Source organism: Psammomys obesus, unplaced genomic scaffold, assembly GCF_907164565.1.
Source record: "Psammomys obesus unplaced genomic scaffold, mPsaObe1.curated_primary_1811, whole genome shotgun sequence".
In the NCBI taxonomy this organism is placed as follows: domain Eukaryota; kingdom Metazoa; phylum Chordata; class Mammalia; order Rodentia; family Muridae; genus Psammomys; species Psammomys obesus.
The window spans coordinates 8,012,331-8,037,744 of record NW_026596034.1 but is presented as its reverse complement, the minus strand read 5'-3'; the positions used below and the strand labels follow the sequence as shown (position 1 = coordinate 8,037,744).

Here is a 25,414-nt window from a genome sequence, read left to right as displayed (position 1 = left end):
TTCTTGTATTTGTGCCAAGGACCCTTCTCTGAGCAAAAAAAAAAAAAAGAAGTCCCAGTCTTTCCAAGCTAGAGGGCAAGACTGGGCACCCACAGAAGGGTAATAAAATACGGCTTCTGAAGACTACTTTTATACCAGTGTCCACATACTACATAGCTCTACATGCTAAAGCTCCTTGACCTTGTCAAATAACTCCACACATGGGCAGACTGAAGGCTGGGTTACAGAGGAAGCCGACAGCCAGAGTTCCTGAAGTCGCTGACATCTGGCAAGGAAAAGGACAATGTAACCCCTCCATCCCCCCAAAAAAAATCCTGACTTTGCCAAGTGGCATTTGGAAGACGCTGAACTGAGGCAGGAGCACATGAGGGCATGACTGACATACTGCCACCCGTGCTCATCCCACAAGCACATCAAAGCACAGACAATGACTTTGCTCCGAGGCTTCCCTGGAAACCTGAACACAGTAGACATGCTGCTCACAGTGAAGCCTACACACTGACTTCACTGTCAGGTCTCTGCAGAGTAGGTGAACAGTAGGTATCACTCATAATGGAAATCTGAAGGCTGCTCTCTTACTGAAGATAACAGGACCCAACAAACACTATGGAACTGGCTCAATTCTAACAAATCTGAGGAATCTGAACAAGGAAACCACATGGTGTTTCTCCTTGTGGTGTGTATGGATCAACAATCCCCAATTCTCTGTCAAGGAGCAACTAATAAGATACACAAATCATTTGCCAATCTGTTATTCTCCTGCCTCTTGGAAGCACTGCCTCTGGAAGCCTCATGGAACAAAGGAATATTCCTAAGGGCCTGTCTGAACAAGGTACCCAAGGTCTCCACAATAAGCCCCAAGCTGGCTTTCCTGAGGACAACCATGGAATCACAGTATAGCAATTTGATCTAGTCAAGAGGTCAGGGGAGTCATACCTGGAAAATGAGAGCCTGCCATGGTAGAAGACATTTCAATGGGGAAAGATATTAAAAAAAAACATTAAGTAGGGGAAACCCTGTGCTTCCACTGACTAGGAAAGGACTGCAGGGCAAACTTTCCAGAGCAAAGGGAAGAGAAGATACAGGGGGCTAAGGATGAATCCATCAAGGAACCCACTGATGAGTCTATGAGGGAGAAACACAACCAGATGTGCAGTTACAAATGTTACCCTAGCTGCTGTGTGAAGAGTTTCCAAAGCCAAGGGGCAAGTGCTGCAATATGCAGGGGAAGGTGGATATCCTGGACAGGCTAGCAGCAGAGCACAATAAAAAGAGCACGGAGCAGAGAGATGGTTCAGGGTGCTTCCACAACACCTGCCTTACACAGAGAGGTGAGGAGCAGTGCCGTTTCCTGAATGAGACTAGTTTGAGCAGAACTCCCGCCATGGGCTGCTTTTGGAACCTTGCATGTAATGTGCATTTACTCCCCATATATATAATTCTTTCCATGGAAAACAATTCCTTTCTCTTTCCTCCCCTGTCCCTACCTGTCATTTCTTTTTCCTGATTTTTAAGAATAACTCAGCAGTCCCCACTGACTGTGAAGCGTTCTGACATCCTACTGACCCAACGTGTCTCTCTGCATTCTTTATGCTATGACTATAGTAACGTTAACCACACATAAGAATCAGAAATACTGCTTTTCCTCCTGAGCGCCTACTCCAGCCCATGGCTGGGAATTAAAGAAAAACAACAAACTGGATGTACTTGCACTTGGTTAGAGAGAGAGGGCCTGCCTGTTCATTTGCTAATTGGTTCACTTATTCATCCATTCAGTCAAATCTGCAACTTGTCAAAACAATATCAACTGGGAGCCATGACCTAGACCAGCTAAATCAGTGTCTCTGGAGCTGGTGTCCAAGCAATATTTTGGAGAAAAAAAATTCTAGCTGATTCAAATATGCAGCCAAGATTAAGAACCCAAGAAGCTGGGGTCTCACTTGTAGGTTTTAACAACCCCCGCACATCCTGGTATTGACTCTCACTAATGCAGGAAAGTAACGTCCCAGAAAAGGTTGAAAATATTTTAGGAATCCAGAGTTTTTGACTCAGGGAATTTGGGCACTCAGATTAAATCAAGAAGTAGGGACAGCAGGCTATTCAACAAAGGTTACACAAGCCGAAGGAGCAGCGACAGACCCTGGACCACAGGCACCTAGTTCTGTGGGTTCTCTTTTTAAAATCTTTTTATTTCTATTAATAACTGGTATACTCATTTATTGTCTATTTACGTATGTGGGGAGGGGGTGCTGAGGGAGTGGGTCCTGGCAGCATCTTCTTGGGGACTTTGTCTTGTCCCTAGCCCCTGCTCTCTTAGCTTTCTAGCTGCCAGGTGGTAAGAAAGTCCACTGCCATGGACTCCCACAGCCATAGTCTTTCCTGCTGTGGGACCAAAGCAATGGACCTAGCTACCTATAACTGAAACCCTTAACCAAATAAACTTACCCCTTTGAAACTGATTCCTGTCTAGTATCACTTTACCACAATGGGACACCTTACTAATGTCATAATCCTAAGGGCTCTGCAATCATGTGAATGCCCGTCTTCTGGAAACAACCTCTTCCCTAGGAAGTAGGAACTAAGAACGGTGATGTGTGCAGTAACGGCTTCGAGTTGCACTTTTGCAACAAAGCAGGAAAAGGCCCAGAACAGAGAATAAATCAGTGTTTAAATGATCCTAATGAAGACTGACGGGGGAGGAAGAGTGACAGCAAACAAGATGCCAAGAAGACTCCTCATGTCAGAAAGCAGTAAGTGAAGCTTAGACCTGAACAGCGCCCAACAGGAACGTAACTTTAAACAGAAAATCGGGCAACAGGCATGTCTCCTCCCATCACTCTCCAGCAGTGAAAATCAAACACCAGGACTGAGGACTTGCAGGGGAAAGGGTAAACATAGACTTATATACCTACTGGGGTCAAGCTGGCCCCAGTAACATTACTAGATGTCGTGCTAGCTGCATTCTCCATACTGACCGGCCCAGCTGATTCATGCCAGCACCCAGAGAGAGAACTCTCTGACACTTACAGTCAGCATGCCTGACGACTCACTTTAAGACTATTGAGTTCTACCTTGGTCACAATAATGGAAGTGGCGTGTGGCTGAAGTCATTACAGCAACAGAGCAGGAACCTCTGCCTAACTATAAACTCCAGATCTGTCACCCATCAAGTATGTGACTTGGCAAACCACTCAACAGTCTGAGCCCCAGCTTCTTCAGAAAAACAGGAATGGGAAAACTGCTAGTGAGACACCATTTCCTACCAATTATATTGGCAAAAAAAAAAAAAAAAAAAAAAAAAAAGGTTAAAAGGTATGATGATTGACTGTACTGTAAAGATGCAGGGAACTGGCACTTGCCAAATAAACTCTGCATATCACGCACACACACAAAACTACAAACCTATGGTTGGCCATACAACACCCCTTCCCCACCCATCATTTATCATGTCCTGTTTTGGAGACAGAGTCTACATAGCTTAGGCTGCCACTGGACTCACAATCCTACTGACTTCATTTCATGACTTCTGGGATTCCAAGCCTGTTCTACTACATGCAGCTGACCAGCAATCTTAAAATTAAAAATGCACATATTTTCTCTCTGTTTCCTGTATGTGGATAAAAATGTAAGCTGCCAGCTTTCTGTTCTTCCTACCTTGATTTCCTTGATTGTTGCTGTGTCTCCCTGCCATAATGAACTTTATCATCTGGAGGACTAAGTCAAAATAAGCTTTTTCTTCGGTTGCTTTTGTCTGAGTATTGTATCTCAGCAAAAGAAAAGTAACTAATCCAGAAATTGAAAAGGAGAGTGAGGTGTGGCTTAATTTATGCCTTTGAAATATTATGTGGGAGACTTGGGAATTTCATGTTGAAAAGTTTTTCAATGCCTCAAGCAGAGCTTAGTTGACAGTTCTGATGGAAACATGGAAAACAGTAATGCTGGGGAAATGAGGACACTGGATGCCCAGTTTGTGAGGTTTTTCAGAGGGAACAAGGAACAACTGGGCTAGAGGACATTAGTAATATTTTGGCAATGAATTGGCTGCATTTTGCCCATGTCCTGAGAACTTGTATGAGAGTCATTGAATTGCAAATAGACTAGGACTAGAGATGGCTCAGCAGTTAAGAGAACTGGGCATTCTTCCAGAGGACCTGGGTTCAATTTCCAGCACTCACATGATGCCTAACAATAGTCTGTAACTCCAGTTTCAGGATGTTCTATACCCTCTCTTGTAGCCTCCACAAGTACCAAGCACACATGTAGCAAACAGACATACATGCAGGCAAAACATCCATGAACAAAATAATCTTGGACTACCTGAACAATAGTCTTTTAAAAAGACTATTTTTGGTGGAAGAAATTTCAAGATGGCATAACACTAAGTAAATAGAATGTTTATTACTGATTACTTTGATGCACGTCTACTGTGAAGAAGAGAAATGAGTAGAAAGAAACTTCACTTTGCAGAAGAAAAGACCGATCAGAAGCTCAAATCAGGTCACATGCGGAAAGGGACTTTCACTGTTAAACAGACTGCTGTTAAAGGTACGCCTCTGGCTCTGCAGTGAACAGCATGGTGGGAAACAATAAATGGGCAAGACCCTACCTAGCTAAGCCTTCAGCTGGTGAAGGGAGAGTGCCTCAGGATAAGCAACTGTCTATGCAAGTTTTCATCCTCTTCAGCATGCAAGAGCTGCTGCAACTTTGGTCCAAGGGGCCCAGCGTCCATTCCAAGCTGGCCACCAAACTTTCAAGTGTCACGTGTTGTACTGGTTTTGGAGACAAGCAAGGTGCAAGGTTGAGGGAAGTCACAGCTCTTCCTCTGTGAGCCACTGAGACAACACGTTACAGGGTCAGAGTCCCTGCAAGGAGCCCACTTGAAGCTGAAGTGAAGCCTGGCTTGCAATACAGACCCAAATTGTTGGAGCTGTCAGAGTCATGAGACATCTGCCAAGGAGCTGAATAGAGGAGAAGCTAAAAGAGTGATGCATGTAGCATACAGTAAACCAGGAGGAACTGGGCCATCTGAGCCCTTGGAAATTCATGCCCTAGACATCAGATATAGAGCTACAAGATTTGGTGTTTTCCCTGCTGGGTTTTAGGCTGTTTTGGTCCAGTATTGCCTCACTATGCTCCTTTCCTGCCATTTGGAATAGGAATGTATACTCTGTGCCATTGTATGTTGGGAGTATGTAATTTTCTTTATACTTTACAGGGATTTACAGTCAAGAGACTATCTTGAGTCTCAGAAGAAACTCTGGACTTCTGAAAAGGAGCTAAACTGTGGAAGATTCTGTGGACTTTTGAAGTTGGGCTAAATGCATTTGGCATTGTGAGATGGCCTCAAGCCTATGGGAACCAGAGGTGGAGTGTGATGGTCTGAATGAGACATTTCCCCCATAGGCTCATGCATTTAAATACTTGGTCCCCGTTGGGAGAGGTTGTGGGACTTTTAGGATAAAAGCCTTTCTGGAGGAAATATGTCACTGGTGGCAAGACTTAGGGTTTATAAAGCCTTGTCCACTTTCCTGCTCTGTGTCTGCTTCCTGTCCATGGGTGAAAGTATGATTGGCCAGCTTCCTGTTCCTGCCAGCATACTCCTGCCCCCAGACTGCTGCCATGCCCTCCCCACCATGATGGGCTCTGCCTGAAACAATATGCCTCAAGAAACCCTTTCTTCCTTAAAGACAACAATAAAAATGCATACATTTTAATCCAAGAATTCTACTTCTAGGTGTTACCACGATTTCGAATGTCACAAATATTATATAGAAAAATACTTATTACTACCTTATTTGTGAAAGTGGAAAATGAAAGTAACAGGAGACTAGTTAAATAAATTATATAACCACATTGTCAGAACCATGTCACAATTTAAACACATACACAATTGGAAAGATCTGCGAGATGCATGTTCCATGGGGCTGAAATGATGGCTTACTGTCTCGGAGCACATGCTGCTCTTGCAGAGGATCCAAGTCCGGTTCTGAGGACACATGCCAGATGGCTAGCAATTACTTATAATTCTAGCTCTAGGGGACTCCAACAACTTCTTCTCATCTCTGTGGGTGCCAGCACTCATGTGCATTCCCTAACACATACCCATATACATGCACATGATTTAAAATAAAGCAAATCTGTTACATAAAAGATATGGTGTTACATAAACAAAAAACCACATATATGGTTTTAAGTATGCAACATATCTCTAGAAAGGTGTAGAGAAACTAGGAATAATGCTTGCTTCTGCGGGAGGGAAATGGGTAACTGGGGGGACCAAGTGAGAGGGAATGCTACACTTTGCTACAGACGTTTTTATCCCCGTGAATTCTGGTCATCTGAAAGACCCAGTTCAGGATTCTGGCTCATGGGGAAGCAACGCTAAGTACTCAATCCTACCAGCCAGAGAAGAAAATGGCTCCACAAAGTAATGCCACATGCTGTGTGTGTGTGGGGGGGGGGGTGTGCTGCATGCACAAAACCAAGAGTCACAAGACACTAACAAGATGGAGGAAATGTTTCAGCGAACTGCTTCTTGGGTGTGTTTCCCACACAGGTGAAGGTTGCTAACAGCACAGGAAAGGCTCTCTGCTGGGAGAGGGAAGCTGTTATGACATGTGGAGTTGCTACTTGGAAACGTGGGATCCACACCCACTGTGATCTGGCTCTGAGTCCCCAGGCTCTGTGACCTTTTGAGCTCCTCTTTTCACCAAAGGATGACTTCAGAATGGTCATCACTTCATTTGCTTCTCAGAGCCTGGCTGTGACTATCACCGACAGTGATATTCAGTAAGATCAGAACACAAAATAAACACTGAAGGCAGGCCTTGGAAGAAATGAAATAAAACCAAACATCTCTATTACCTGTTCTTTGGAAACAAGAAAAATAAAGGGATACCAGAAAAAGAGGAATTTTCTGGAAGGCATGAAACCTATTTGTTCTCTAGAAAATTACACTATAGGGAAACTCATAAGGGTTCTGGTAAAATGAAACAGTAGCCCTATAATGTCATTTCTGTCTCATTACTACCTAAGGAGAAAGGGTCTTTTTAATTAACCTCAGACCTTAGATTTCTAAGGAGAATCAAAGTAAAGGCAATCTTCAGAGGCTTATGGCTGAACAAGCTGAGGTTTAGTGACCACTCAAGAATCAACACCTTGTGCCTTAGAAGGAATAACAGCAGCACAGAGAGGGACACAAGTAAGGTGGCACAGAGAGCCATACACTGGGAGAGACCAGAACGAGCAGTGGCATTTACATTATGGACACCACCTTGGTCTTTTTTTTTTTTTTTTTTAAGATTTATTTGTTATTTATACAGTTTTCTACCTGCATGCCAGAAGAGGGTACCAGATCTCATTATAGATGGTCAATGAGCCACCAAGTGGTTGCTGGGAAATGGACTCAGGACCTTTGGAAGAACAGTCAGTGCTCTTAACTTCTGAGCCATCTCTCCAGCCCCACCTTGGTCTTTTATGCAGCGTCACTAACATGCCAGACTGCAATGGCAAACACAGGGCAGCAGAGAGTACAGTATCACACAAGCTGCCAGCCAAAGATGGTGACAGCATGAGTAAGAGCCCATTCTGTGCCTGCTATCCTGAACCAAACCAAGGAAGTCAGGGATGGCCTTCAGCAATATTCCAGAATACTATGCAAAGACTGAGTCCTCGAGACTGTCACCAGGACAAGACACAGAGGAGATGCCATTTCTTCCTCCGCAACTCCAACAGTGAAGGGTCATGGTCCCATACCCAGAAGAGAACCTGAAAGTGGCTCACACATAGGAAGGCCTGCTTCTGGCCAAGGTTTAAAAATATTACTATGACAATCAGTTAATGGAAGGGAAATAAAAAGAAGATTGGTAGAAAAAAAATCCCAGTTTGTTTGTAATTTATATTCTGACTACGTAGAATAGCTGTGTTTAGGGTGCAGACCGATTGTGAAAATTGTGACAAATAATATGACCTGACTTGTTTCCCAAGCAAAAACCTTTAGCAAACACAAGATAATCAAACTAGTTTTCATTTTCTTCTTAGTTGCACATACTTGGCACTTGGTTCCCGATGATTTTGATAGTCATTAGGGATGAGAGGATTGTGCTACACACACACACACACACACACACACACACACACACACAAAGGCATTAGGAAAAAAGGGTCCGTGCTAATCTTCTCATCTTATCTGTCGCTGCCCGACTTACACAAAACAAACTCCACGAAGTCTAATCAACTTTGCAAGCATAGAATGTTTTCCTGCCTACTGCATCTCTGCTCTAGCCATCTTTGAAATATCTTCCGCCCGTCTCCATCTATCAAAATTCTTCCTTTTCCCACAGGCCTGTGTCAGACTCTGCCTTTCTCCTTTGATTTTCCTCCCGCTGAATCACTTACTGCCTTGCGCCTTATCGGCCTGGGAGACCTAAGTCCCAGCTCTTTGTACAACGTCCCTTATCTGGATGACATGGAGCAGCTGTATGATTAAATGACTAGATGAAGACAGAATACTTCTCTTCTGATGTCACAATATTAAGATAGATTAAAAAGAAAATTATTGCCCAATTTATAGGTTATCACTCAGACAAATATCTGAATAGCATGGAATTATAAAAGTAAGTGTAAAAGGGAAGACTGAATCTTCAGAAATATTGAAATTAAATGTTTATGTTGGCCATTTTATGAGAAGTTCCTTTTCAATTTCTAGTTTGTTTTCAGACCAATCAATAAACAAAGGCCAAGTTCCTTCAGTGCTCATATTTGCACCTAAAAATGTAATCAAGGTTATTCCAATCTAGTCAGAAAATGCTGCTTAATTAACACGGGTAATAGAATCAGATTCTCTCTCATGATGATGATGATGAAGAGGAAGGAAAGACTAATCCTAAAACTCCCCCAAGCACTCTGCACTACTTCAGCCTGGCTATGTGGACAACATGTTTATTCAGTCTCTGGCCAAGGATGAAGGAATGATGCAGGGTACACTCAAAACAACACCAGAAGACCTGCTCGTAAGTGGCAGACACAACTCATTTTTTTTCTCCTTCCTCCTCAACAATATGTTTGGGAAAAGAAGATGGGGGAGGGGACCTACCTCCAGTGACATTTCCATCCTGGATCCTCTGACTTCACCTAAGAAACCAGGTCCATTTTCTGTACTGAGCACAGTAGTTCTGTGGCTCATAAAATCATGGCCCAACTTTTCCCTTTGTTCTAGCTAAAGACTTCCTTCGAGAAAGCAGTAATCCTTTAAAGCTTCCCAGTGCAAAGGTCTCCCCTGGTTTGTATTCCCCCATCCCCATCCCCCAGAGGAAAAGCTCAGTCACATCACAGGGCATGTCTTGGTTCCAAGCTGCACCAGGGCTCAAGGCTCCTGGTGAGGAAAGAAAACTGGTCATTTGAACATCCTTTCCTGGGATCTGTCTGAAGTGTAGACAAGCAGCAAAGATGAATATTAATATGCCTTCCATCATCAAAAGCTATTGCATACCCAAAGGATGATAAATATTTTAATCAGTTTTCAGCTTGTCTGGTGGAAGTCAGTTTATTCCTCAGGGATTTTCCTAGTTCTGTGCCCAAAACCTGTCCACTGCATGCCGCTTTCTCTATATTCTGAAATTAACCACAACAAAGTTCAAGCTTTGCTATAGAAGTCCTTTAACTTTGACATGATTTTAATCTCTATTACATTTTTTTTTCAGAGTAGGGACCTCTAAGACATGAATGACACCAAAAAGGAGACAAACACTGCTTTCTTAAGTTGTAGTGCTATGGTGACTCTGGGAAACTGAAAGCCTACTGCTCTCATTACAAAAAAAAAAAAAAATCCCAATATTTACACAAGTCATTTGCCAGTGATTTCTCAATCTTCTCAGCTAGAAATGCCAAAGGCCTGCACCTTGCCTCTGTGTCTCAAAGAAGCTGCTGCTGCTGCAGATGGCTGCCAGTGTTGTGCTGAGGTCCAGCTAAGAGGAGAACCGACGCAAAAATAGCCCTTTTCATTAGAAGGTAATTTTGGGGTCTTGAAAACTAGACGCCAGACACAGTAGGAAGAACCAGAACACCACTAACCTCACGTCTAGTTCCCCATTCTATCAGTATATCGTAAGCACCTATTGTGTGCCAGCCATTATTCCATTAGCTAGGAACATGAGTAAAGCTGGCGGCCTCTCTGCTGCCTGGTAAGAGTGGAGGCTGGAGTGAATTGAGGCAGACAATAAAGAGATCTACAGTCTAAGGACAAGCAAGCAGAGAGGGGAAGTCCCCCTGCAATGAGGGTGAACTAACTCAGCCAGAGAAACTCTCTCCAGGGATAAGACAAGACAATGTAAAGTGAAGGGATGAGAAAAGTAAGGTAAAGAAATATTCCAGAAGCAAAAACAAATGCAAAGACAGTGGCAGAGTTTGGGTCCTGCAGTTCAGCAAGCTACTCAAGGAGGATGGATTTCTGAGCGCCATGGCAGGTCTGGACCAAGCCAATGACTTACATTTGAAAGGAACTCTAACTGCACATGGGGAGAGGAGGCTGGTTACGGGGGAGTTTGCATAACTTAAGGTGATTAGCCACACTGCCATCAGAGGGCTGGGAAAGGTTGGCCAGGTGAGGAGTGTAATTTGATTGTTTGTTTGTTTGTTTGTTTTAGTTTTTTGAGACAGGGTTTCTTTGTGTAGCCTTGGCTGTCCTGGACTCACTTTGTAGAAAACTCACAGGGATCCTCTTGCCTCCTCTGCCTCTTTTTTTTTTTTTTTAATATTTATTTATTATGTATACATTGTTCTGCTTGCATGTGTGCCTGTATGTCAGAAGAGGACACCAGATCTCATTATACATGGTTGTGAGCCACCATGTGGTTGCTGGGAATTGAACTCAGGACCTCTGGAAGAACAGTTAGTGCTCTTAATCTCTCAGCCATCTCTCCAGCCCAAGTAGTGTATTTTGAAAAGAGCTTTTTAGACTTGGGGCTCAATTAAGAGGACACTCCAACTTAGGCTGAACAATTGGATAATTCTATTGCCTGTGAGAACTAAGAGAGGGGTCAGGGATTACAGGAATCAGGACTCTGATTTGAGATGTGCCTAATCTGAAGCACTTACTACAGGGTGGCGTCCATCTACCACAGGGAATACACAGGTGTCCAAGAAAACAGATTCATTATAGGCATCAACACATTGTCCTAGTCCCATTCTTTACAAAGCTCATTGTTAAGTATGTAACCAGTTTAGGACAGTGGTTCTCAACCTTCTTAATGGTATGTCCCTTTAATATGGTTCCTCACATTGCCTAACCCCCCAACCATAAAATTATTTTCACTGCTTCTTAATAATTTACTACTGTTAGAATCGTAATGTAAATTTTTTGGAGATAGAGGTTTTCTAAAGGGGTTGTGGCCTATAGGTTGAGAAGCACTGGTTTAGTGTATTAAATAAAATACAACCTCTTAGCTCCCCCAAACATCAGTTATCATCCAATGAATAATTGTGGGTATTTTATACTTCCTTATTTAAATTAACAATGCGGAAGTAACAGGGCTATCCATTATCAAGAAGTCACCAGTTTCAAGTCTCTTCAACTAGAGCAGATATGTCTAAGACAGGCACTTCACTCTCAAGGCTCACTTGATAACCCAGTTTTAATTAGCAAGCTGATTTCCTTAATTAATCAAAACCAACCAGGAGATCATCTATCTGAGCTTTTGATACACACAAGAAAATATTTATAAAATGAGATGGTCACAGGTGGTTCCAGATGAGGGTAAGCCCACAGAAAGAAGATGCAAAGAAATTGATTACAGGTTAATTGTTAGGTGAAGCTAGATTTAAAAGTATCACTGACCAGTGATTATAGAGGTACTTTTAGGAATGCCGAAAGACAGAATATCTTAGTCCCTTTCTGAGAAGTGCAGGCTTGTTCTTTTTCAAATGTCAATGAGAAAGAGCAGAATGGCAGCTATGCCACCCTTGATGTATGGGAGAGGCAATTTCAAGTGTTCCCAAAGTTTTCAGAGAAGTGAGGTTTTTAGCAGTTTGAGCACATTTCTCCACAGGAACATCTTTGCAAAACTATGGCAAGATTCCCAGTCCCATCCCACAAATATTTAACACTCAGTGGATGGGAGCATTCTAAGAGTGTCATTGTACTCCAAACTGCCCTGAGTCCCTTCGGCTCTGGGACAGAACTGGGGATGGGGGAGAGGCCCAATCAATACATCTAAGCACAGGGGCCACACGAACCTCAAGAATCCTTGTTTTGGATGCACTGTGTAATCTACAAGCCCTCTCAGGACATCATAACAATGTTCTTTAGAAGGCAACAGTTTTAGGGACCACTTGTTAACTAACTTGGGGATTAAAACAGAAAAAAAAAATCTGGATAATATTCCAAACAAGTAGGGGCAGCTTCCTGGGAAAAGTTGCTTCCTTTTGAAAACTGTGGGCTGGCTGGCTGATTTATTTGTTTACTTATTTAGTTAGTTAAACAATACTCCACTCTATACTGTGATTCGCTTAGGATACCACAAAGGTTTTGTTCAATCATGTATATAATAGACTAGAAAGTGAATACTTTTCAATCCCTCTGAAAAAGGACTGGAGGGAAGAAGGTATATTATATATTAGTCTTTGTCTTTCTTGCAAAAAGATAAAATGGAAAATTGTGACACACCAGTCTGGCATCCGGCTTTCTGAATTCACACATGCATGTTATGGACTGCTTGTCAAAGTAACCTAAAATAAATTCCAGCAGCTGAGGCTACCACAGTTTCCCCCAGGAGCAGTGGTAGGGCTTTTACACCCTTTACACAGATTTGAATTTCATATTATTTAAAAACATTTGAAACAAGAGAACACACCTATGTTTTTTTTTGTTGTTGTTGTTTTGCTTTAAACAAATAGAATGTATAAAAACTGTGTGTCTGTGCCATGCATGTGTGTATATGTGTTTGTATATGTCCACCTCAATGAAGGTGGACAAAATTTGTCACATGCTCTGGTGCTGAGGCTAAAACAGAAACGCTGCCTGATCATTCCAGGTTTTCTCTCCACACTAACAGGAGTTGAGAGAGATGTCACGCTTTCTTCAACATTTCCTAGCCCGTCCCACCTTCTCTCCATTTTCAGTATTTTGAGTCTTATTCTGGTTGTGTTCGGAACAGAGGTGGCAGCCAAGTCCTCTGAGCATCCCTGGCACTTCCCAGCACTGGGCACTAGAAGGCTCTGCTCATACTGCTCATGCAAGGGTTAAGAACAGGAAGTCTACCACTGGCCGGCTCTGATGTTCCTGGAGATATTGTCACTGGTGTATCCTCAGTAGAATTCTATTCAACACCTCTGTCTTTAAGTACAAAGCTGCAGGCTGTAGCAGCTTTAAGAAACATAAGTACCTCTTTTTTTCTGCACACAGTATCTGTGTGTGAAATTCTCTAAAGGGGTTTAAGTATTTACCCTGAACACTATCAGCTGCTTTCTAAATTTTTCCTTATCCAGTTGCAAAACACTTCAAAGAGAATCACAAACACGGGCTTTTGTGCTTCCCATGCACACTCTGTTTGGGAGGCGTAAGCCTGAATTCTCTTGGAATTGTATTATTTTTCCCTCCCCCAAAAAAGGACAAGATACATACACTTAAAAAAAAAATCATTACTAGGTCTGCAGCATCTGGGGGGTGGGGTGGAGGTTGTTCTAAGAGAAACTCAAAAATCTATCAAGAACCACCCAAAACAAGCTAGGAAGAAGTTCAATGCTAAATTACACATAAGACTCCCTCCTTCCCTCAGGGTATTTTGCTTTTAGAACAGTACAGCTGTGGAAAATTGGAGTTGAGGGGTGGGTGCAAAGAGCCGAACTTCAGTGGATGTCCTGAAGAACACCAAAAGTGTAAGCCAAGGGTTGTAGCTTTTGTGGCTGAAAGTGACTTGTTTCTTTTTTCCCAATTTCCAAAGATAAACACAAAGGCTCTAAAATAACTGTGTTCCAGAATTTGAATTATTGGGTGCTTGTAACTGTTTAACCTGCTTCCAATCTGGGCTTATCTTGAGCCACTCAGCAATGTCCCAGTCAAAAGAGGGAGAGGAGAATTTCAATCTTAATTGAAAACCACCAGACATTTCATACCAGATCTTAAATTACTATAATATACTCTGCTCCTAAATTAGAAATACTGACCCTAGGGTAGGAAAGATGGCTTAGTGGTTAAGAGCTTGTCAGGCTCTTGCAGTGGATCCAAGTTCAATTCCTAGCACCCATGTTGGTTGGCTGACAAGCACCTCTAACTCCAGCTCCAGGGGGGAAACTAATGCTCTGGCCTCCAAAGATACCTTCATTCATGTGCACATATCCACACACAGACAATACACACAATTAAGAATAAAAATATAAAAGTGAAATGAAACACTGAAAAATGGGAGACAAGACTATGTTAGCACAGGGCTGAAGAGATGGCTCAGCAGTTGCTCTTCCAGAGGACCTGGGTTCAATTCCCATCACCCACATGGCAGCTCACAACTGTCCATTCCAAGGGACCCAACAGTTTCACACAGACATACATGTAGGTGAAACACTACTCTACATAAAAATAATCCTAAAAAATGATTGTTAGCTCATGTAATTTAGTATTCACAGGAATACTTAAGAGGAGAGGTAAATACATATATATATAAAACATAAATATATATACTATAGCTAAGCAATTTTACCATTAATATGAACCAAAATATTTATTTATAGTTTATCATTAAATCCCTAATGTCCCCTAAAATCTTTAATTTAGAAGAAATTTTAAAATGAGTTTACTTGAGCTGTTAGCAAATGCCATTGTATTTGATATATATTTCAGCACATAAGAAGCAGCCTTGTTCCCATGTTCACTTACAGAGAATTGTATCCACAACTTTGGTGACAGCTTCATTAACCTTTTCACAAACAAACAAACAAACAAACAAACAAAGTGCTCTTTGGCTCAGTCTTTCCCTGCAACTTCGGGAGCCACGAACAGAGGACCCATCCCTGCAGCAGCGGGCTGCCTCCAGAACAAGCTTCCCTGGTGATTTATGTAGACCACAGTGACATGCAGAGAGGCATGGCTCACCTCGGAATTAAACTGTTATAAATAACTTGTAAGGGACACCTTTACATTCTGAAGAACATTTCTCTTTTAAAACTTTAACAACAAGAACCTGGTTATGCTATGAAATGAAACACCCACTCATTTGCCACATATCTCTGCTCTCCCGAGCCAAATTTTAACATAAATGGGCAAATTAAATGTAGACTATAGCTTACCTAACATAATTATATGTTGTATTTTACACTGATTCAAAACGGATACGTTAAAATAATCCAGCCTTGGCTCATGCCCACTACAGTCAACAAAGGTTATTGAGGCCAATCGTCCTGCACAGTGCCTGCTACTGTAGCACCAAGGACTGCTGGGCTTGGAAATGGCTCAAAGCACAGAGGATGAACAGGAGCCACTTTCTCCCCCCAAAAGAAACAACAACAATAAAAATGCATGAATAAATCCCCCGCAGTACATAAACCACCAGCTCATCCAGTTCATCTCCAAGTGATTCCTCGGGAAGCTTGGCTGGAATAATACCACTGGATACAAAATGGAGGGTTTTTTTTTTTTTTTTTTTTTTTAAGGTCAAAAGGAAATGAATAAATGTCATCAATTTGGAGGATTTTACACCCAGCATTCTTTTCAGTCTCACCATGAATTTGATAGTGTTAAAACATTTTTATAGGTAAAATAAATGTCAGTTTTGCAAAGAGCGACACCAGCCCCTGGGAGACAAACGGCCTATCCACTGAATCTCAGGCCATGTCAAGACTGCCTCGCCTCACAGGAGACTTGAGCTTTTCAGACTCCTCTTTAGCCAGCAAGAAAAGCTAGCACAGTTTCTTTCAAATGGTAACTCTCCTGTCCTGAAGAGTCTCCTCATAATATGATAATCTTGGATGAGAGGTAGTGGGTTGGTTAGGGGAAAAAAAAAAAAAAACAAAAACACAAATATGTGAATAGTGCTCAATGTTAGAATACTTCTTGAGTGGAGAGCAAAGAAGGCAAGAAAGGCTTGACTGTGGTGCAAAGGGTCAGGCTGCTCCAGGCTCAATGCTCAATAAATTCACAAAGTAATATGCAGGGGAGATGTGATGTTTTATCAGAATGTCATTCAAATCTAAGGTATAGCATTTACATCACAAGAGCAAGCACAGAGTGAAACTGTCCTCTGGGACAGAAGGGGTAAGAATGAACAGTGTGCCGGAGCGTGCTTGCTGGGACAGGGAGTGGGGAACGGGAGGCCGGGGGAGTTTATGCACAGCTGACTAAACTTTCTGAAATATGTGGCTGGTTATGACATGTGCAGCAATTACCACTAATGGAAGGACAGCTATTTCAAAATTCATTCTCCATTCGCCTATAGGCTTCCGGAGACTACCCCTCCCAACAACATGAGAAAGAGAACACAAAGACAGAGAGAAATTACAACACACGCCTCTTCCAAGGTACAAGGGCCATCAAAGGCTGCATTACTCATAAGCAAAATTGAGAAAGTGATGCATGCATTGCCCAAGGTTGCAGACCTTATTTTTCTCACTGAAAAAGATGGAAGGTATGCTGCAGAGCAAACCAAAATGCATTGATCACAGACATCTTTCCACAACACACACACGACTCTGTAACTCAAAAAAGCAAAAGATAACAAAGAATCACTTGTTTAAAATCATAATAATTTGGAGTAATACATTCCATGGAAGAAAAGTCAGAACATCCAGAAATGCCCTTTCGGTTTGCTTAATTCCACAGAATCTAAACGTGCAGCAAACACTGCACTTTTGAAGTGAAATTGCTGTTGAATCTGTGAACCCACAACTGATTTCCTGTGTTATGGAATCTTGGAGATTACAGCTAACTTGAAGCAACAGGGGTAATTCTTGGCAGTTAATAGGATCTTTATATGCATTTTCCTGAAAGGCAGCATCTTGGGTCCTCCAACTAGCAGCTCAACATTGCCCCCTACTGCTAACAAGTAAAACAAAGCTGAAGAGTCTGCCAGAACCAGACTCTCACCAACCAATGCCTATTTCACCCCAATACCCAAAACCACATGGCCCTGTACTACGAGCCACAGAGTCAGGGACTTTTCCAAAGATTATTCTTTGCTGTCTCTTTCAATAACAAAAGTAACTTATCATGAGTTTATTAGAAATATTTTTTTAAAGGCCTGAAGCAATGCTTCAGCTTAATTTAGAAGAACCATTCCTTTTATCTCGGCCCAAACCTTCACTCTGCTGCTAATGATCCAACTGTGGTGTGAGGGTAAGACATTAAACCACTGATGCTTTTCTACAGCAAAGAACCACACTCTGGAAAATTCTATGGATTGCTGTTCGTTTAGTATTTTTTAAATATAAATACTTCATTTAACTAATGTGCCACTAATACCAAATATGTGTACACATATAGAGAGAGCCTGACATACATCTACAGTCAGATGTCTTGTCAGTGAATTAATAATGAAATTGCTGCATGATCACAGTACTAAAAATTTCACTGAGTGGGGATGGAATACTCCTAAATCAAATATTCCTAAAATAAAAACTTTTTCCCCCAAAATTATTGTACAAAATAACAGTTCTTTTCTTACTTGTTTCTAAGTCTTAATTTACAGCTTGATAAAATTACAATTTCAAAGTAAGGCTGATGTCTAGGAATTAGGCCTCAGCAAGCAAGATTCTAAGTGCATATGTAAAATGGACAAAAATCAAAAGTTGTGTACGCCCTATAAAAACAGTTTCTAACCTCCCAGGCTCAGCTCAGGAACAAAGCTAGGCAGGCAGAGAGGGAATATTCATCATCTCCAACTTAGCAGCACACTGCTCTGTCCTGCACTAACTGGGGGAATCGCTGATCCTTGCACAGACAAGGCTGAACAGGTCTCAGAGATGTCCGTTCTTAGAGATGTGCATTCTAACGCACACTTTTAAGCTGAGGCCTTCGGACTTATAACTTGGTATGTTCATTATTAAAAGACAAGGATGAGGGAAGATTCTGAATTAACATCTTTATCAAAACAAACAAACAAAAAACACACCAGGTTGGCAGGCCAAGGGGACACTTTTGGAGGTGACAGACCAGTCTCAGTGTCAGCTATGATTATAGCTCTACAGGTGCATATTTATCACTCAACTCCTCAAGCTGTACACATGTGCTTCTTTAGCTTCCTGTCTGTCAGCTGTCGGTCCATGGAGCTGTCTGAAAAACACTGAGGTGGGGACTGCGATCGCTGTGCACCCCTGCTGTGCACCAGCCCTGCAGAGTCCCACTCTCGGCACACTTCACTCTCCAAAGGTCAGCAGGCTTGTATCGCCTTTCCTCTACATTCCAAATTCAAGTGTTTGGAGGCACATCAGTGAGCCAACAAAGGACAAGAAGCCTCGAGCAAGCCTTCTTGAGTTCAAATCCCAACTCTCCCACCTATTAGCTCGTGACCTTGGGAAAGTTACATAAGGCCTTTGGGCTCCTCTCTCCTCACATGCAAAAATGAGACAACCATGAACATTACATAAGTTCTTTAGTACTCGTAAAATCTTTAGTAATCATAAAATAGCATCCAAGTATTTACGGTCGTTATTGTAGAGGCTCATTAGGCTCTTCCACCTGCCAACTATAGTCCTTGTTACACATACCCTAAGTGCTCTGATTTAGGATTTTGTTTTCACAGTTCCAAGACATGATGTTCCTCCCCAGTAGCCCACCCCATACTCACCTCTCCATAAGGTCCTCCAACCAGACTAGCACCTTCAGAACAGTTCCAGCAACAATGACCTGACCCTGATAATGATCTGAACCACAATGCATGTGTGGAGGTTAGAAGAATATCTGAGAATCCTCTCCTTCCACAATGTGGGTCCCAGGCATAAAACCCAGGTCATCAGGTTTGGTGGCAACTGTCTTTACACTCTGGCTCATCTTGCCAGCCCCATGATTTTTATTTTTAGGCCCCACTGCATGGTGTTATTTTAGCTACAGTAATCATGTTGTCTTCCACATTTCTCTCTTTGCTAAACTGCTAGGTTATGGTGACTAAAAGCATCCTCTCTGTAGCCTGGCAGCCCGTGCCTCCATCTCAATCACCTACTTAGTGACTTTGGACAAGCATCTAATTTCTCTATACCTCTGCTTTCCCATCTGTACGTCAGGGCTCATAGCACTGTCTACATCAATTGTTGCAAGAATTTAAAATCTTGATAAGGAAAACCCATTAAATAGTGGCTGGAACATAAAAACATAAATGAGGGTTGGCTACTGTTGTCACCCTGTTCTCATGCTGTGCCCCAGCTCATGTGTATCCGAGTGCCTTCTATGAAGAATATCAGAAAAGTTCCCTGAAAAGAACTGAGGCTTTACTGAAAAAAATTGCAGGCTGCTCCCGTTACCTTACAGCAAATAACACAATCATTTAGAATGATAACATATACATATACATATACAAAATTAGACAGCTGAAGACTTGCACAGTGCAGTGTCCCAGGAAATGCGGTCAGGCCTCATGCACTTACCACATTCTCCATCTTCTTCCACAGCCCCTCCAGGTGAGTCATGGGTTCACACCACCAATCAGTGCAAATTTTGTATCGATTTCCTTGAAACCAGAACTGCCTCAGCCACTCAAACTCAACCTGTGGACCAGAACAAGAAGGTGGTGGTTATAATGTCCTTGGGATAGACCAACAAGGACAATGACTTCCCCACTTAATTCTCCTTTGGCAACTAAATAGACAGCGGATGAGAAAGGTGAGAAAAGCTTGGCCTAACCAGTTCCCAACATGACCCTGGTATCTCCAGAGCATTCTGAAAGCAAAGAAAACGGATGTTTTAGAGTTGAGGTCCTGCTAGGATGACAGCCCAGTTCAGGTTACATGATTTAGGCAGAAAGAACAAACATTCAGATCCTAAAGTATAAACAGCCTCCACTATACACAATGGAAAGTCATAACGAAGCAGTTAAACATCTTTAGTAAAAGCCAAGGAGGCAATGACATAGACAGATACTAAGCGTATCATGGGTCAGGTTCTTAGGCTGAAAATAAAGAACTTTACCCAAGGGCCAGGAGAAGCCGCCGAGTGTCTTAGCCACATAAGCAAACAATACATAATTAGTTATAGAGGCATTCAACCTCCTACACAGCCCTCAAGGTTCTCACTTGTTGACTCAGCGAGGGCCAATTGCACTAGGCAAACAGCAGCATAGATAGAAGGTACCGATTTATGTTCTTTTCTGTGAAGCTCCCAAGCTGTTTGTATTGCCCACTTGGAGGCATTCCCTCCTACCCACAGGAAGGACACACAGCTCCCATCATCTCTTCTTCAAGCTCAGTCCTGCAGTATAGGCAGAGCTCCAGCTAAGACACTTAACAGTGGCAGGAACCCAGGGTAAAGCCAAACATCCCTCCCCACTTCTGGGTTTCAGAAACAGGCCTCAAGACTAGAAAAACACAAGAAGCCTGTAGACATTTTGCTGTCAAACTGGGGCCAATGTGGCAGGAAGTGACTATGAGATGAGAAGATGAAAATCAGGTCCTGGAGATAGTTATTGAGTACATGATCTATCTCCAAAGCTCCTTTCTACTTAAGCCAGTTCAGGTTTGGCTGTCTGCTCCTTGTAACGCAAACAGTCTCGACACGTACCGACCAGGAGCTGACCAATACTGTAAGGACAAGTGTTCTATGGCTTGTCTTCCACTTGAATATCAAACTATAACACCAAAGCATAACTACATAACTATCACCCCAAACTCCTTTTACCCAAAGGAGTGTACAGTGACCCCAGCACCAGGCTGTGCTGAGCGCTTTGCAGAGTCATCATGTTGCACACACAGAGCCAAGCTATTGTCATAGTCACCTGCGACCACAGAGGATTTGGGTTTGTTTCTCCATTTTGAACTTTCATGAGGCAAACAAAAAGCAACCAGTGAAGATTAACAATGGTAGAAATGGCTCAAGTAAGAAACTGGAGAAGACCTACTCTAATGAAAAGGTTTTGGTTTGCACTAAATAAATGTTTGTTTGATATGCAGAACTGATTTCAGCTAAAGCTGTTTAAACAAAACAAGACAGGAATGTGGGCAACTTTAAGACAGTTGCTATACCTTACCTGTGTCACTAACAGATAGCAGTTAACAGAAGGTAAATCTAAGTTCTTTGAAAGAAGAATGAATATGGCCACAGTTCAACTTTAGCAAAGATCAAGGTTTAACAACACATTTACTACAAGACAAAGAGAGCGCCTTTTAATGGGTTTCACATGAAAGTCAGAATGGCCTGAGTAGAGCCTTGAGCCTCACGTCAGAGAGAGGTGAAGTGGTTTCCGAAAGCTCTCCAACCACTGGGCTAGTAATTTCCACTGAAGAGAACAGAAGTTGGAAGCCTCCATCAAGGTACACAGGGAATAAAAAGGCTACCACATGTAGTAAGCCTGTGATGGGAGAGCCTGGAAGCAGGAAGAGGGCCTGTGGGGGACTCTGCCCTGGCCACGCTGGCAAATTAAACCTTCTTTTCCTCCTCAGACAGCTCCCTCTCTTGGCTCTGCAGGTAAGGGTGCTGGTCACCAAGCCCATCAACCTGCATGTAAGCCCCAGAGCCCACATGGTGGAAGGGGACAAATGACCCCTCTGCATGCCATGGGGTAAGTCTTTCCAACCCCCATTAAAAAATAAATATAACTTTTTTTTTTAATTAAAGAATCAGGGTTCTGGATGTTCAGGGAAGAAAAAAGATTATGGACTGTCTCCTTGTAATGGATAAATTTCCAGCGTATAGGACCTACTAAAATTAAGAAGATATAAAACAATTTAAATCTATAAAAAAGCAATGTGACTGATAAAGTTATAAAAAAGTGTCCCAACAAAGAAAAGTCTAGAACCAGAAGCATTTGCTGCCAAATTCTACTAAACTTTCGGGGAAGGGCTAACAGCAGTGCTCCTCAGACTTCCAACACAGCGAACAAAGCTAGCATTCCCAAAATCCCCAAACCAGAGAACAGCAACAAAAGCTGCATACCAAATTAACTGCTGAATACAGACACAGAATTTCTCAACAAAATCCTCAGGCTCATATAGCATGACCCAGGACCAAACTGGTTCCATTACAGGCATGCAAGAATGGTTCAACATACACAAATAAAGATGTAATAAAGCACATCAGTTATGTAAGGGCAGAAATCACAAGGCCATCAGTAGATGCAGAAGACGCCTTTGACAAAGTCCACTTTCCTTCATAACGGAATTCCTGAACACGCTACAAACAGAGGGAACATACCTTAGCAAAATAAAGGCTATATATGACAAACCTATAGCCAGCATTACACTAAATCCTCTCAACTCAGAAATGACACAGGCTTCCCACACTTTCCATGCTTACTCAGTATAGTGTTCCAAATCTTAACAATAGAAATAAGGCAAGAAAAAGAAAAAAAGGAAATAGAAAACAGTCAAAGGATCTCAGTTTGCATACAAAATAATTCTAAACTTGAGACCATAAAGACACCTTAGAAAACTCTTCCATCTGAAAGCTGCTTTCTGCCTTGTAGAATGACATAAAACCAACACACAGAAATCAGCAGTCTTTCCATATGCTATAAGTTGCCAAGAAAAAAAATAAGAGGGAAAGCCCCATTCATGATAACTTAACCTTCTTCCTCATCAGAGAGGTAAATATATCTACAGTGAAATAAGACAGTGATGAGAAAAATGACACACCAGATAATGGGATGACCATTTAATGCACATGAATTGACAGGATATTGTGAAAATAGTTACATTGCAAAAAGTGATCTACAAATTCAATGCAATTCCCATCAAAAGTCAAATGGCGTTGTTCACAGAACAAGAAAAAAACCCCCTGAAATTCATATAGAAGCATAAAATACCCCAAATAGGAAGAACAATCATGAACAGAATAAGCAATTCTACAGGTATCACAACATAAAATCTCAAAGTAGACTATAAAGCCATAGTGACAAAAATAACATAGCAATGACACAAAACCAGACCCACTGAGCAATGTAATTAAATGGAGTATCCAGAGATAAAACCACATAATTGGGGCCACCTAAACTCTTACAAAGATGTCACATTGGAAAAATGATATCTTCTTCAATAATGGTGCTGGGAAAACTGGGTATCCACATGTAAAAGAATGAAACAAGACATGAAACAATGTTTATCTTTTACCATAAACAAAAATAAATTCAAAATGGATCAAAGAACTTAACATAAGACTTGAAACTCTGAAATTGCTAAGAAAGGCAAAACATTTCAGGATAGAGACACAGGCAAGGACTTTCTGGAAAAAGCCTCAAAAGCACAAAAAATAACCCTAAGAACAACAATTAGATTAAATGAAATTAAGAACTTTGACACAGAGATGAAAACAATCATTAAATCAAAGAGACAACCCACAGAACAGGAAAAGAATTTTGCCAATTATACACCCAACAGGGGATTACTACCTGGATTCCAAAAGAATTCCAAAACTAAATATCACCCAGTCAATAAATGGAATGAATTGAATAGACAAGAGTTCTCAGAGGAAGAAATACAAGTGATCAATAAGTATTCAACATCCTTCGCCATTAGCAAAATGCAAATTAAAGCCACCTAGAAATCCCATTGCAGCCCAGTTAGACCTTGAAAGAAAAATTCTCACCTTCCTATGGAACAACAAGAAACCCAGAATTGCTAAAACAATTCTCTACAGTAAAAGATCTTCAGGAGGTATCTCCATCCCTGATTTCAAGCTGTACTATAGAGCAACATTACTAAAAACTGCATGGTACTGGCATAGAAACAGACTGGTGGATCAATGGAATCAAATAGAAGACCCTGACATAAATCCACACACTTATGGACACCTGATTTTTGACAAAGATGCCAAATCCATTCAATGAAAAAAAAGACAGCATCTTCAACAAATGGTGCTGGTCTAACTGGAAGTCTACATGTAGAAAAATACAAATAGATCCATACTTATCACCCTGCACAAAACTAAAGTCCAAGTAGATCAAGACCTCAACATAAAACCAGACACACTAAACTGCTTAGAAGAAAAAGTAGGGAATACCCTTGAACTCATTGGCACAGGAGACAACTTCCTGAACAGAACACCAACAGCACAGGCTCTAAGAGCATCAATCAATAAATGGGAACTCATGAAACTGAAAAGATTCTGTAAAGCAAAGGACAGTGTCCTCAGAACAAAATGACAGCCTACAGATTGGGAAAGGATCTTCACCAACCCTATATCTGACAGAGGGCTGCTATCTAGTATATATAAAGACCTCAAGAAGTTAAGCAGCAACAAATCAAGTAATCCAATTAAAAAATGGGATACAGAGCTAAACAGAGAATTCTCAATAGAGGAATATCGAATGGCAGAGAAACACTTAAAGAAATGCTCAACCTCATTAGCCATCAGGGAAATGCAAATCAAAACGACCCTAAGATTTCACCTTACACCCATCAGAATGGCCAAGATCAAAAACTCAAATGACAACACATGCTGGAGAGATTGTGAAGAAAGGGGAACCCTCCTCCACTGCTGGTGGGAATGTAAACTTGTACAACCACTCTGGAAAGCAATCTGGCGCTTTCTCAGACAACTAGAAATAGCGCTTCCTCAAGATCCAGCTATACCACTCCTAGGCATATATCCAAAAGATTCTCAAGTACTCAATAAAAACATTTGCTCAACCATGTTTGTAGCAGTCTTATTTGTAATAGCCAGAAGCTGGAAACAGCCCAGATGCCCCTCAGTTGAGGAATGGATGCACAAATTGTGGTATATCTACACAATGGAATATTACTCAGCAATAAAAAACAAGGAAATCATGAAATTTGCAGGTAAATGGTGGGATCTGAAAAAGATCATCCTGAGTGAACTATCCCAGAAGCAGAAAGATGCACACAGTATATACTCACTCATATAGACATACAATATAGGATAAACTTACTAAAATCTGTACACCTAAAGAAACTAATCAAGAGGGAGGACTCTTGCTAAAATGTTCAATTCCTATCCAGAAAGGCGAAGAGGATGGACATCAAAAGAAGGAGAAAAGAGGGAACAAGTCAGGAGCCTGACAAAGAGGACCTCTGAAAAGCTCTGCCCTGCAGACTATCAATGTAGATGCTGAGACTTATGGGCAACCTTTGGGCAGAGTGCAGGGAATGTTAGGAAAGAAGTGGGAAACAGTAAGATCTGGAGAGGACAGGAACTCCACAAGGAGAGCAACAGAACCAAAAAATCTGAGCACAGGGGTCTTTCCTGAGACTGATATTCCAACCAAGGACCATGCCTGGAGATAACCTAAGACCCCTGCACAGATGTAGCCCATGGCAGTTCAGTATCCAAGTG

General features: G+C 41.8%; 1 protein-coding gene across 1 annotated transcript in view; it reads right to left on the bottom strand.

The window, feature by feature from the left end:
- The window catches only part of Fto (FTO alpha-ketoglutarate dependent dioxygenase), a 342,843-nt gene that overhangs the window by 163,522 nt on the left and 153,907 nt on the right, over positions 1-25,414 (bottom strand). Inside the window, exon 7 of the mRNA XM_055621049.1 lies at positions 19,561-19,680. Within this exon, the coding sequence (XP_055477024.1) occupies positions 19,561-19,680 (120 nt within the window). The remainder of the gene's footprint in view (positions 1-19,560; positions 19,681-25,414) is intronic.